This window comes from Fundulus heteroclitus, chromosome 11, assembly GCF_011125445.2.
Source record: "Fundulus heteroclitus isolate FHET01 chromosome 11, MU-UCD_Fhet_4.1, whole genome shotgun sequence".
NCBI classification, from domain to species: domain Eukaryota; kingdom Metazoa; phylum Chordata; class Actinopteri; order Cyprinodontiformes; family Fundulidae; genus Fundulus; species Fundulus heteroclitus.
In genome coordinates, this window is record NC_046371.1 from 35,641,308 (window position 1) to 35,655,860 (window position 14,553).

The window sequence follows — 14,553 nt, forward strand, 5'->3', positions numbered from 1 at the left end:
TAGCTAATCGCACATTTTACCATCCGTTCTGCTGCTTCGTCCCACTGGCAGAAAGTGTGGGAATTGTAGAAATTTGCCACACGATATGTAGGAAATAGTATGCTCGACTATGAAGAGTAAAATGTCCGTGGAGAGTCAACGCAGAGTCCACGCAGTTCACAGTATGCGCACAGTACGCCCGAGTATGTGGGAGCCTTTAGGCAATAAACCTAGTAAGTTAATTCAACATTAAAGTTAAGTTTATTTTGGCCTTTTGTTAGAAACAGGGCAGTATAGTCCAACTAATCTGTCCTCCCGACAGAGATGGATAGCTCTCCCTCTCAGGAGAGAGCTGTGTACTCGAAGGGGCGGAGTGAAATTACACAAATGGGAAGAATGTTTAGTGCACCTTATAATCCGGTGCGCCTTATGGTCCTGAAATATGGTAATAAGACTGTTTCTTTTGATACAACCCTGGTCTGTATAGTGTTGGGATATTGGGATCAGTAATGTTGATTTCACTAGGTTATGTTGTATGATGATTAGATATATCTCTCAGCCATTTTTTTTCTTTATTAAGAAAGGATCAAATTATCCTCATAGAATGACATTTTATTACTTTGTGAGTGTCCCCAAGTGATGAGATAATTATTTGCCTAATTACCAGATATCAAATGATATTTCCAACAAATATGGTGGGAGCCTTATCTAAATGTATTTGCCACAGAAGCTAATGCATAGGAAGTGCTTTATTTTTCTTTGTGTCTTCCAACATCATTAAAATGAAAGGGTGATATTCACTTGAGTGATGGAGGTATAGCACTGGCAGTATCTCAAACTGATAGTAGCTGGTTAATTATTCAGTCAGTAGCCATCAGTCAACAGACACATCACTTTTAGCTTGCCAGCTGTAACTTTACCTGAATGGAAGGGATTGGTGGCACTTCTTCTGTTTCCACCCATGACTGTCCCTGCTTTGTTTGACCAAAGAGGTTTTTAAAAAGCCCAATTTGTCTTCCCTGCCAACAATAAAAAAATTACAATATTCTTCATTCAGTCAACTTATTGTTAGTATGCAGCAACAAATGGGGGAGAGGGAACACTCCTACTCCATTTATGCTATATACAGCCAGAGAAAAACTTAAATCACCTGAGCAAGTATCTAGAATATAATTGAAAGGCCTTGAGGCCATGGGGTGGTGTGAAAAAAAACTGCTTTGAAAAGTGGTTTTAAAAATCACCAACTTTTTAAGCCCTCTGTAAAACTTTATACTAATAAATGGCTCAGTTTCTAGTTCTGATCACATCTGCGACCAAAGTAAAAGTGTATCCGGTAGTGTTGTGCCAATTCCAGACTCTGCACCACAAAAACCTATTGCAGTGAGACAACCATCAGGCACATCTCAAAACATACTAGCAGAAAAATCTATTTGTGTACAATTAAGAGATTGATATAGATTTCAACATGGTCAATTCTGCCATAGTGGACAAATGTGAAACGTCAACAAAAAAGGGAATGTAATGGCTAGCCAGCACTTGCCCTCCATCCAAAAGCAAAATGACATTAGCACTGTTCTATTGAGTTTGCTAAATGCCCCACATAAAGTGAATTCTCCCCCAGGCCTGGGAAACAATCATGCAGAAGTGCGTTCCATTTAAGTGATTTGAATGATCGGCCCGCCGCAATGTATCCTATCAGCTAGAGAAATGGGTCAATACACTGAGACTAAGTGACACGGCTGGCAGCCTGCACTCTCGTGAAAGACCCGGCAAAAGGAGGACGAACAGGGCCCCACTGTCTTTGGGTCAGACAGATTTAGAAAAACAAACATGCCTGCAAGGGCACACAGCATGGCTCATTGTGGTCGGTACAGAGTAGGCCTCTGTCAAATAAACGCCTCCCGTTTAGGGCCACAGTGCGACTTTGGTCAATGGTACCACTGCTATTTTAGGAGAATTTCCTCAAAAACAATAGCCAAAAAACAATATCAGCGCATAAAAGCAGTCAGTGCCTGGTCCAGGTAACATACAATCAGATCATACTTCACCAGGCATTCCTGACAGCATGTATACCATTTATCTGAAGGTGTCAATCTATGAAACATCCTCGCATTGGCTATTATAGAACAAAGAGATGTAATGCCTTACTTTCAGCATTGATTGACATTGTGTCTTTCTCCCAGGACACAACAGTGATGTAGGCCTCCACTGAGGCAGGGATAATGCACTTGAAGACCGCCACATTGCCTCTCATGGCTTTCTGGTCCTCCACCCGGACAGTGTACGGCTCTCGTAGTACTACAGGTAGAAGAAAGAGGGGTGTTTAGTGTTTAAGTTGGAAAACAACTTGTGTAGAGTTTATACAAACAACCTCTCTTGCTGAATGTTAATTTCTAGAGCTACAACTAAAGCAATCACTAGCAGAGACATTCAAGTGGAGGGTATAAAACTGACCAGCCTTGATGTGGACATCTTGGCTCCTGATTCTCCCTGAGGGGTTCTCCGCTGTGCAATAGTAAGTGCTGTCGTGGATGAGTTTGCTGAAGCTGGAAGGGGGGATGTGGAAGATCTGAAGGGTGCCATTGGGGTGCACATGGCGGATCCCTGGCACATCATAGATCTCCTCGCCGGTGGCCAGGTACCAGCGCAGTGAGACAGGGGGCACACCTGCAGCGGGACAGGGCACCGATGTCCCTGTGGTGCTGGCAAACACTACCTCTTGCACAGATGCATTGACAAAATATAAGCTGGAACGTAGATCTTCACAGAAAACTGCAAAGAGAAGAAAAAAAAAGATTAAAATTGTAAGAATACAAAAATGTTAATCTAAAAAGTGTTTATGGTGATTGTTGTGTTTGTTCTAACTGCAGTGGAAGGAGGCTGCAGCGGTGGTTATCGTGAGACTAAATAGATGTACTGCAGCAAAGCTTAAGGACAAAAGCAGAGTATTTAGGAGTTATAGAGGTACACAGTTGTGTAGATATCACACTTCTCCAGCCATCCCTCTCCTCTGAAAAAACAGGCTAAAATGAGTGATCTTTGCAATAGTGTAGTCATTAGAGCAAAAAGTATCTATGGCACAACCAAATACTTTTATATAGACATTCTATTACAAACATGTAAGATTACTTTCATCAATCCCTGTGAACAGAAAACAGGCTTTTAGGCAGTTTTTTTATCAGTTTGTGTACGTAGTATGCAGGAAAAGCTTTAGTTTCTGCAACAGTTGGTGTTATGTGATACACTTCTGAATACATTGGACAACCCTGTCAGTGTAAAGCCAGGACCTGCACCGCATTTGTTTAAAATTATTGGCAGTGTTCAATGGCTCCACAATATACGTTCTATTGCTCTTTTAGATATATTTATAATTAGGTTTTCTTATTAAAATATTTTTACTGAAAAAGTGACTAATGACTGTCTTGTGTGAGTTGCTGACTGTTATAAATGTTATTTTGTCAGCCCAGGTCATAGACTGTTTACATATTAACAAACATGCAACTGGTTCCACAGGTTCTTGATATGATAAAGAATTATCATAAGTGTCTCTCATGTGTCTATTTGCACACTAAGGGGGTTGTCTGGTACACTGATGCACTGTACTTGACATTTTCTGTAAAGTGAATGTCTTTTTTGACTTGAACATTTATATTTTATAGAATCTTAAGGACTATTTGCAATTTTTTTAGCATCGCAAGAAGTGTTGTTTAGTACATTCAAGTTAAACTTTTTATTTGTTTCTGATTAGACCTTATAATCTGTTAATTGCACAGTATGTTTCCCCTTGTGATGAGTATTTCTCTTCTACTGCACAGCTTAACTGAGCTTTTTTTCATATTGTCCTTTTGCATTTTTGAGGGTCTTCTGAATAAATGCTCAATGAATGCTTTTATCAACTCCCCTTTACATCCAACACTGGCAAAAAGAAGCAACAGAACTAAACTTTTGTTTGAAACTTCTCCATTTAAAGTAGATTTCTTTCCGAGTGAAACCCCTTAATCATCTCCCAGAGATGTTTAGTAGTTTGTCCTTTCCACACTGCCGTTTCCTGATTATCGCACCCACCTGAGTTGAATCAACAAACCCCAAACACACACAGAGCGAGGGAAATGAGCGACGAAACAGCATGAAAACCAGTTGCAGTATGTGGGGAAAAATAGGGGCAAAAATATATCTAAGAATGGGCGAAAGGAAGCATACTTAAAGACTGGATCCAACCTCAGATGGGAGATGTCTCAAAGGCATTCTGCTGATTCTGCTAGTATGGAATACGTACTCACCATACTGATTTAATTCAGCATGCTACTGCAGAGAAACACATAAAAAAACCTGTAATTTTTTGTGTGTTGGGGTTTCTGACTTTCACCTCACCAGTATACAGTACAATGATACAAAACAAAGAAATGAGCTAAGAATGCACTTATTCAAACAATTTGTTACTCAAAATTGTATGGTAAAAGTATTTAGCATAATTTTGCTGTTGCTTATGTGTAATGTCTTAATAAATACATACCTTTATATTGTTTACAAGCTATTATAGTGTGATGGGTTGCCTGTTGAGCTTGTTTTGGGTTTGTTTTCACACAGCTGGTTGCTTGTTTTACTAGCAAGATCTGGCAACACGTCCCCCTGCCATTTACCAACATTTCCTCCTGTTCGTGCTACAAGTATGCTGCTTCTTCCGAGCTGTTTACCTGCTTTTCTCATGCATCGTACGATGATGGCAAACAATCTGATGGCGGTAGAAGGGTGTTGTCATCCAGCATTATGAAAGAGGTGTGTGCAAAGTTTGAAAAAATAACAAAATCTGCACACAGCATCACTTAAAGAACGGATTGGCTACTTGACATATCTCGTTACCATTATATTCATGCACTTTAAGATCCAAATCGAACAAGTGTCTCTGTCCAATTCTGATTTGGAAGCCTGAAGGCAGTGGTGGTGCCAGTGGCTGTTTTTTTTTTTTTAAACAAAACAAAGACAAAAATGAAGCAAAAAATGTTTACTATCCATGTGTTCTTTGTGTTTATCAGTGGCATCTCTGGCATAATAAATTAGGTGGGGCATAAAAACTGACTTTGATCAATTTAATATTTAAACAGATAACTTGGCATAAGCCAACACACTAGAAAATCTATTTTAAATAAGCTAAATGTAATAAAAAAATGTATACATAAGATTACGAATACAGGCTCACTCATATTGTTCATTTACAGAACAGAAAAAATTCACATCAATCCTTTAATGAGCTAGCAAGGACAACCAACACTAGATTAATATTTGCTTTTAGTTTCCATTTTTTTATTGTACTACATTTTATTCAAACTTTTTTTACTTGCTTTTATTGTGTTTTTATTTTCTAATGTTTTAATCATGTAAATCACTTTGCATTGTCTTTGTACTGAAATGTGCTATACAAATAAATTTGCATTGCCTAGCCTAAATGGTCGCACACTATCCGGCAGAACGTAAACGTAATGTGTACATTTCCAGTGTTTTGATTGGATGATCTAAGGTTGGGGCCATAGGATTTGTGCCCCACAGCTGTCTACTGACAGCGTGTTGGACATGCACACTGCGATTTCAGATGTTCGTTATTCAAACAAACGTTGGTGGGCCAGCCCCAATATCAAGACGCCCCAAGAGGATCTTTTCACCCCCGAAAAACTTTTGTACCACTTCCATATGTGGTACTAATTTGGATACGTATCGGATTTTTCAAGGCAACCACAGACTGAGCGGTCATGTCACATTTTGCCTGTCTTTCAGGTCACTCTCGCTACACATCCATACACAGTAGCAGCAGTTAGCATTCCACAAAAGACCGTTGTTAATAGGTGTGCTGCTTTCTTATCATCTTACTTCGTCTTGTGGTGTGGTCTTAATATTGTCGGCTCCCATTGCGCAACAGCTTTTAATAACAAGGAGAGACGCCAAGATTCTCAAGATTTTTTTTTAATAAACCTTAATTGAACACTTCTAGAAACAATTACATTCACCATTACTTCCATAAACAGCGCGCTGCTGTTTGACATCTCCTATTATCTGCGCATGTGGGTCATTTTGTGGTCTAGAACAGACCTATGATGGTGGTCACATTTAATAATAGTATGAATGGCCACCGAATCTGATTTCAACAAAAAATCGGAATTGAGCGTCAAGACCTGCAGTGTGAACGAAACCTTAGATTAGCCCAGATCCATCAAATTAACCAGATGTACCAATAGTACTTTGGTTGGAATCCAATTTATTCAGGAAAACCTAATGTGAGCATCAAGAACACTCTTGCTGTGAACAGTGCTAACCACTTCTAGAGCAAGCCACAGGAAACAGCAGATAATAAATTTGATTTTGTATTTTGTTTGTTTTGACTGACAACTTTTTCAGTTCACCAGTGAGTGTGAACTTTCAGTTACATTTAGGTTTTAAACCATATGCTGAAAATCCAAATGTACATGTTACTTGTGTTTCTACAGTAATAATTCCACAATAGTTTCACAGTGTTAACCATTTTTTAACTCCAATAGCCAGAAATATGTTAGTAAGATCCACCACAAGCACAATTTTTAAACCACACAGACGAGTCCAGCTCTTAGCCACATTGTATTTCAACAAGTATTTTAATTAGCAGTTCATAAGGCTCACAAACCATTGTTACAACGTTGTACTAAAACACTGCATTAGGTAATTTGTTTACTTATGTGGGAGACTCTTGTATTCAGAAAAACAACTACAATCCATAATTCAGTTACAGCAACTGTATTTTACAACCTATAATCACTTCAAAGGTATGATTCTTACACATCGTAAATGGATTTTTCTGATGTTAACCTCTGTGTTATTAAATTTTTTTGGTGCCACCCAGTGTTCTTACCATAAACTTTGGATCATATTACAGAGTTTCCACTAATAAACTGGATTATAATCATTTCAGTCAGAGATAGTTTCCAACATTCACAGAGCAGCAGTGGTGTATCATTTTGTAAAAATAAATAAAGGCTAACTCCAAATGATTTTCAGAGATTGTGGTTGGTTTTCTTTGTACCTCAGACCATTTAAGGGTCTCAGATATTACTCTGAATTAATGTCTTTCAAGTGTTGTCACCACAGATGACAGTAAACAGTAATTAATGTTTTAAACTCTATTACAGTTACAGTTAAACTCCATCTATCTGGTAAATGAAAAACTACTACCTCCCCACCAAGACATGTTTCCTGCGGTAAATTTCCACCAAAGTAATCTGTTTTTATCCTGGTAAATGCAGGATAATGGTCCGAGAAAGCTACCCTGGTTCTTGGAAAAGGTTCCTATAGTAAAAACAAACCTTAAATAGAAAAATCTGTCAAAAACGGATGCAGTTAAAACATTGACGCTGTAATTTGGAAGACTTGTTTTAAAGTATATGAGTGTTTGGACATATGACTCACTAGATGTTGGTGATTACATTTTTAATCTGCTACAGCTATAAACTACATTAAATATTTTAGGATTTGAATAATGACTCTATATTTTATGCTCCATGATAGAAACAGCCTTGCAAAGCTGTTGCATAAACCACCAGTGTCAGTAGCCCTCTGTAAATATTTCAAGCACTGTTGCAGTGTACCACAGCCACCACTCTCTGCTAATGTGGGATCCCTCCTTCTGTCACCAGCCCGCTTGCCTTGCTGCGCGGCAGCTGCCAATCCCCCCTCCCTTGAGACCAAACATTTTAGCGCTTCATAAATTCCTAATGAGCGTTCTCGAGTCACCAGCCACTTCCACCCACTGGTCGTTCAACCTGTTACAACAAACAAACAATGTGGCAAACACATGTTTCTGCACATTTAGGACTAGACTCACTTCACACATGCAGTTCTCTGAGGGCCAGGCCTGAAGGTGTTGAAAGAAGAACGGCTGTAGTTGTCAACAGAGAAAAAACTAGTTTATTATCCAAGAGGTGTTGGAAAAAAGCGAAGGAGTTGAATGGCAATTAAGGTCTAAATTTTATATAGTCAGTCATCTTGGGCATGAACAGCATATTAAATTTAGGAGTTTTAAAAGGTTTATTTGAACGGTTCTTTTCCCGTGGTGGTGATTATATTATATACAATTTCAATGACTTTTAAAAGTAATAGCTTTTGAATTGCTTATGAATTTTTTCTAATCAATGCAGAATCAGAATTATACAGAAGGGCTCAAATACATGCACACACTACACCAATGTCTGCTTAAATGCAATCTGACAACAATCTTTTTTTTCTGTCTTCAAGTCATAACTCTATTTCAATATTTCAAACTTTTTGGCCAAAACTCTAGAGTTTATTTAGACTGTTTTCCTGACATTGACACAGGTTTTGAGTATAATACATTAATTTTTTATTTTAATGCCACACAACAGTCAAGTTCTCTAGGAAGCTGGAGTTGAAAAGTGCTTTATCTACAATAAACCCATTTTTTGTCTTTGTTTTGTTTGTTATATTAGCTGTTACTTGACTAACATTGAGTTGTGTAGACACAGACGATACCGGTTGACTTGCAAAACTGAAGGTTTACTGCCATCTCTCTGTCATGCATATATATTAACATGTTCGTGTGGGTGCAACATATCAACATTGGTTCCGCTTTATCCAACACTGTTGATACACCCAGATAAGTCAAAGTTTTAGCAGTCAAGCTGCTGATTTAAGGTTCCCTCTTTTTCAATTTTCCGTCCATCTTTGCACAATGTACCACTAACACTGGAAGGCAAACAGCCCCACAGCATGATTCTAACACCACCATGCATGTTTGTGAGTTTTAAAGCCTCAGTCTGACTTCTCTAAACATAATTGTCATTTCTATGGCCAATTAGCTCAGTCTCTGAGTCATTCGATGGTGTTTCTACAAAGAATGGCACCCCTGGGTATGTTTCTTCTGCTGCTCCCACCGCCCCACTCACAAACAATACGACACCCACTCCCCTGACAAAGTTTATTCACTGAACACCTCCTTATGTATCTTAAATAATTACCTAAATCTAGTTATTAAGTGACTGTTCCAAATTGTTAAGCTGTAATAAATGTTCAGTTTCGTTAGCCAGCAGCAGGGTGCGATCCTTATACTTTGTAAAAGCAACTAACATCCAAAATAGTCAGCTGACTGATGACATTTTTATTTTAGCGTCCCTGGTTCCCTCCAAGGTATGCCACCCTGTGGTCAACAATTTTGTCCATATAGTAATCCTTCTCTGGTCATGTCTCCTAGAAAACATCAGCTTATCAGTGTTGATATCTGCAAATGTCTGTTATTTCTGTTAAGTTATGGAGCAGGGGCGTTTTTCTTTCTTTGCATCCTATTTGTTGATGGTGATGTTAAACAGGCTTTAATGAGTGCGGTAACACTGAGTGGAAGCTCTACATTCAGGCCAGGCTTGAATGTTGTTGGTTTTTGAATATCCTAGTAACTTTTTTGAGGTTGACAGTTTTAGGCCTTGTCAAGACCTTGATGATAGCAAATGGTGACACATCCGTGTAACCAGAAATTAAAAATAATTCTACAAGACTTTTAAAACTTAGATAAATCTAAATTTGTATAAATGTGAGGTTTCCGTGTCTTCGCTTAGTTCCTCAGAGATAATAATACTAATGAGTATTGTTGTTTGTCATGGTAACTTACATTCCAATGAAATTCGTCCTCTTTATTTAACTTATTCCTTAGTAAGCAGTGGCACTGCAACTGTGCGACACCCAAGGAGCATTCTGGGGCTAAAGGTGTTGCTCAGAGACTCAGAGTGGAACAAACCAGGACACGAGCACCCTGCTTTAACCACTTATCTATGCAGGGTCACAGGGGCCTAACTCCAGCAGGGTACACCCTGGACAAGCCACCAGGTCATCACAGAGACACACAACAGACAATACACACACACACACACACACACACACACACACACACACACCGGTAATTTAGAGAGACCAATTAACAAAACAATCATTTTTGGTCTGTGGGACGGAGCATGCATAGAGAAGCAGAAACCCGGTACCCGGAACCTTCTACATCATCAGAGGTAACCTCTCATTCCTCCTGTCCGGACAGACTCAGGAAGTATAGCCTCAGAGGAAGTTCAACACGAAGCACAGCTCCTTCAGGCTTTCCTCCGGCTTATGACTGCAATCGAGTTTACTTTTTAACAAGGTCATATAATGTGGACAACATATGTGCTTTTAACTCCATTTTTCACATTTAAGAAACTCCTCTCTGTAACAATAAATGTTCAGTTTCTTGACTTTTTCTCCATGATTGCCATTTCACCATGAAGAAAACAAAACGATCAGCTGACCCACTTTTAATACACATTAACATTCATGAGGTCCTTCATATCGACCATTCATGGTTGAATCTGGGCGTGTCGAGGGCAGAACATCAGGCAGAACCAGGTACGCAAACATTTAGCTGTAATCTTTGAAGGAAAATTGCATGCTGCTGGGCGTGCAGATGGTTTTATAAATCTAACTTTTTTTGGCACACGTCTTTTTTTTTTTTTTTGGTATATGTACACATTTAGTATGGATTTTACAAAATGCTTTAATAAATGAGACTCCAGAACTGTGTATGCCTTCTGGAACTGTTCAGAGGGAAAACCCTTTGCTGTAATTGTTTCTACAGATGAGTTCATGTGTTTGTACTGAGTGAGACAAAAACTGTATCTTACTCGGGCATAAAATGTGTGCAAACATAAGAAAGCACAAGCAATTGAGACAAAATCAGAGACGCAAGCATAATAAATATCCTTCTCTCCCTGCAGTGATACACGGGGGCTCTCTCAGTAGTTAATTTACGGCCTTGTAATCACGCAGAGTAACAGCTTCTCATGGGTTTTCTCAAGTAGGAAAATCTGCCATCAAGATGATCATAAAATCACAGCATCTGTTATGAATAGCAGGGAGCTTGAGGCATTTATGTGTATGACTGTGTCAGTATTGGCTCTCGCCATCTGCCCACATTTCTGTTAATGATCTCCTAAATACCGCTGAGTCCTTACAGGCCCATAATAACAAACAACACTATCACTGGAACAATGCATTGTTTGGTGCAGCTTTAGGTAATACATACAACGGACTCCATAAGGTGCTTTGTGGACTTAATAATTTAAGGCAAAGTAAGAAAACAGAACTCAAAATTGTAATTTGTCCAAGATCTACTATCAGAAAAGACTGAGGGCAATCTCCGCTTTGCCAAACAGCAGTATTATGAACATGGAAACAGAGCAGGAAGACTCCTGGCCTTCCAACGCAAAATAACAACAGTCGTCAAATGTAGTTCAAAAGCTAAAATTGGGTAATAAATCAGTACAAAACCCAAAAGAAATAGCCGAGGAATTTGCAGAATTTTTTTTACAAAGTCCTATACAGAGACACAAACACCTGTAGAGATGAAGATAAAATTGTAAATTATCTAAAAAATATAAATGTTTTTGAATTGCCTGATACAATAGCTAAACAATTAGACGAGCCAATTCGAGAAGGAGAAATTAGAAAAGTTATTTTATCCCTCAAAAATAATAAGTGTCCTGGCCCGGATGGTATTATATATGAATTCTATTAACATTTCATAGATATTGTAACCCCTCTTTTACTGAAAGCATATTCCTATTCCCTAAAAGCTAAGAAAATGGCACCCTCTTGGTCTGATGCAGTAATTGTTGTTTTGCACAAAGAAGGAAAAGACCACATAGACTGTGGATCATATAGACCGTTATCAATGCTTAATGGAGACGTGCGCATCCTGACAGGTATACTGGCTAGACGATAAAATGGCATAATAATTTAAATTATACATCCAGATCAAACTGGGTTTATCATTGGGAGACATTATGGAAATAATGTACGTTGATTATTAAACATGATAGCACATCAAAAAGAATTTAAAGCTATGACGGCTGTAATATCTCTAGATGCCCAAAAAGCCTTTGATCGTGTGTCATGGAAATACCTCATTCAATCATTAAAGAGGTTTAAATTCGGACCTAAGTTTATAGATTGGATACACACATTATACTCATCTCCAAAAGCGGTTGTTAGAGTTAATGGCTCGCGGTCGCCTAATTTCAGGCTGGAACAAGGTTGTAGGCAGGGGTGCCCTCTGGCCCCCCTTCTGTTTGCAATCAGCAGTGAGCCATTGGCCCAACTCATTTGGGATAATGAAGGAATTAAAGGAATTTTGATTGGTACAGAGGAACATAAATTATCTCTTTATGCAGATGATGTTTTGCTATATCTGTCTAATCCTACCTCATCAATACCATGCTTGAAGGAAATGATTTCTGTATATCGGTATTTTTCTGGCTATAAAATAAATGTTGAGAAGACAGAGGCGATGGATGTTAATAGCAATATACCACTGGGGGTAAAACAACAAAGTGGCTTTAGGTGGGCTAGAGAGAGCATCAAATACCTAGATATCAATATTACCCTCTCATTAAATGTTTTATTCCATACTAACTACAGTAAAATATTGGATACAATTAAGAAAGACCTAGAGCAGTGGTCAGTGTTGCCTTTGTACCTCTCAGGTCGCATTGAAACCATTCATATGAATCTCTTACCCAGATTATTGTATTTGTTCCAGATGTTACCTGTTGGAATACCAAAATCCACGTTTGTTGATTTGGACAAAATGATATCAAAGTTCATATGGCAGAATAAGCGCCCCCGCATAAGATATAAAACATTACAGAGAAGCAGGGCAAAAGGAGGTCTTAACCTTCCTGTCTTAAAGTACTATTTCTGGGCAGCATAGTTAAAGCCTAGAATTTCATGGACCCAAGAGGATTCTCACACAAGATGGCTGAGCATTGAACAAGTGAAGTGCTCTGTACCGTTAAAGGTATTGCCGTTTTTAGATATTCCAATAAAGGAACTGCCACTGTGGACTAGAACTACACTTACCATTTGGTACAAAGTCAGAACTGCCTTTAAGCTGCCAAGAGGTTTATTAGCACTAACAAGCATTGGACATATCAAATCCTTCACTCCTAATTCCTTGGACAAATTGTTTTCCAAATAGTTTGAACAGGGGCTCATGTTTCTACATCAATTAATTAACAGGAATTATCTCATGTCATTCAAAGAATTGCGTTGGCATTTTCATCTCCAAAAACAATTTTTTTTCCGATACCTACAGTTGCGTTCCTTTTTGTCTACACACAGGGATTGGGAAAGAGTCCTAAACCCAACGTCAATAGAGAAATTACTAATTCAACTCCAAAAAGGCGAAGGGGATAAGAAACTGATAAAAATATTATATAACATGTTTTTGTCCATGACAGTGGCGGTTCTAGACCAAATTTAGCAGGGGGGCCAGGGTGGGGCCATTGTTTTTTCACAGGGGCACAGAACAAAAGATTGGGGAAAAAGCCTAAACAGGTCAACATTTCATCGTTTAATATATTAAGTAAGCCAAAGAGCCAATTGTGGCTCTGGAACTGCAGGTTGCAGACCCCTGATCTTTTCTCAATACAGCGGGAGCTTAATGTGAAACAGCTTAATTTTTAATTATTGTTATTTTTTATATTTATTTTTTTATTATTTTGTTATTTTATTATTGGGTAAAACCATAAACGTAAAAAATACAACTGATCCAAATGACCAGTCAGTCGCTGTATCTTTGTCAGCATTTATCATCCTAAGAAATTTAATATCATGTTTTTAGTACAGGCCATAACAGGGGCTAGAACCGCCCCTGGTCCATGAACATTAGTGGACCGACTTGGACAAAACCAAGATGGGAGGCAGAGGCGGCCAAAAGTATTTCTGATGATATATGGGAAGAAGTCTGGAATGAGGCTCATCAAGTCACAAGCTCAAATACATGGCGGGAATATAAATGGAAAATTATCAGCAGATATTTCAGGATGCCGGACATAGTAGCTAAGATGGATCCTAAAGTACCAAGTTTGTGTTGGAGAAACTGTGGCTCTGCAATCCCCAATCATACACACATGTTTTGGTCATGCCCCAAATTGCAAAACGTTTGGGATGACGTGTACAAGGCTATAAACCAGATCTTTGAGGAGGTTATCCCCAAGGATGTAATGGTTACAATACTCAGTATTCTTCCAGTTGGACTGCAAGGACGAGCCAAATCATATCTTCTTACAGCGGCCCTAAAATGCATCACAATTAAGTGGAAGCAACCAGATCCGCCTTCCTAAAACTCATGGGTCAAAATTGTGAGGGAATTATACCAAATGGAAAAGATAACATACTTGTTAAGACTTCAAAAGACACTTTCAGCCAACGCTGGGGTCCTGTGGAAGATTTACTCAAGTAAACAAGTCTTACAACTTAATGTTTATTTATTTTATTTTTTCTGGATAATGTTACATAGACCTACCATCCAAGGTCAATTCTTGTGCTAGGTTTGTATGGTGAAGCTGAGACCGCAAATGTGATGCTGAAACTGTAAAATGCCATGCTGCAATGGTTAATCTATAGTAAAATCTCACACTGTAAAAAACTGTTAATTGTCATTTTATGCTGTGTAATTGCTCTGTTTTAAGATCAATACAATTTAAGATCTAAAAAAAAAGAATTGTAATTTGTCACACATTA

General features: G+C 38.5%; 1 protein-coding gene across 2 annotated transcripts in view; it reads right to left on the reverse strand.

The window, feature by feature from the left end:
• The window catches only part of dscama (Down syndrome cell adhesion molecule a), a 129,693-nt gene that overhangs the window by 91,019 nt on the left and 24,121 nt on the right, over positions 1-14,553 (reverse strand). For both annotated transcript variants that reach the window (XM_012865221.3, XM_012865219.3), the window contains exons 2-3: positions 2,434-2,751; positions 2,128-2,277 (exon numbers count right to left, since the gene is read on the reverse strand). In XM_012865221.3, the coding sequence (XP_012720675.1) occupies positions 2,128-2,277; positions 2,434-2,751 (468 nt within the window). The remainder of the gene's footprint in view (positions 1-2,127; positions 2,278-2,433; positions 2,752-14,553) is intronic.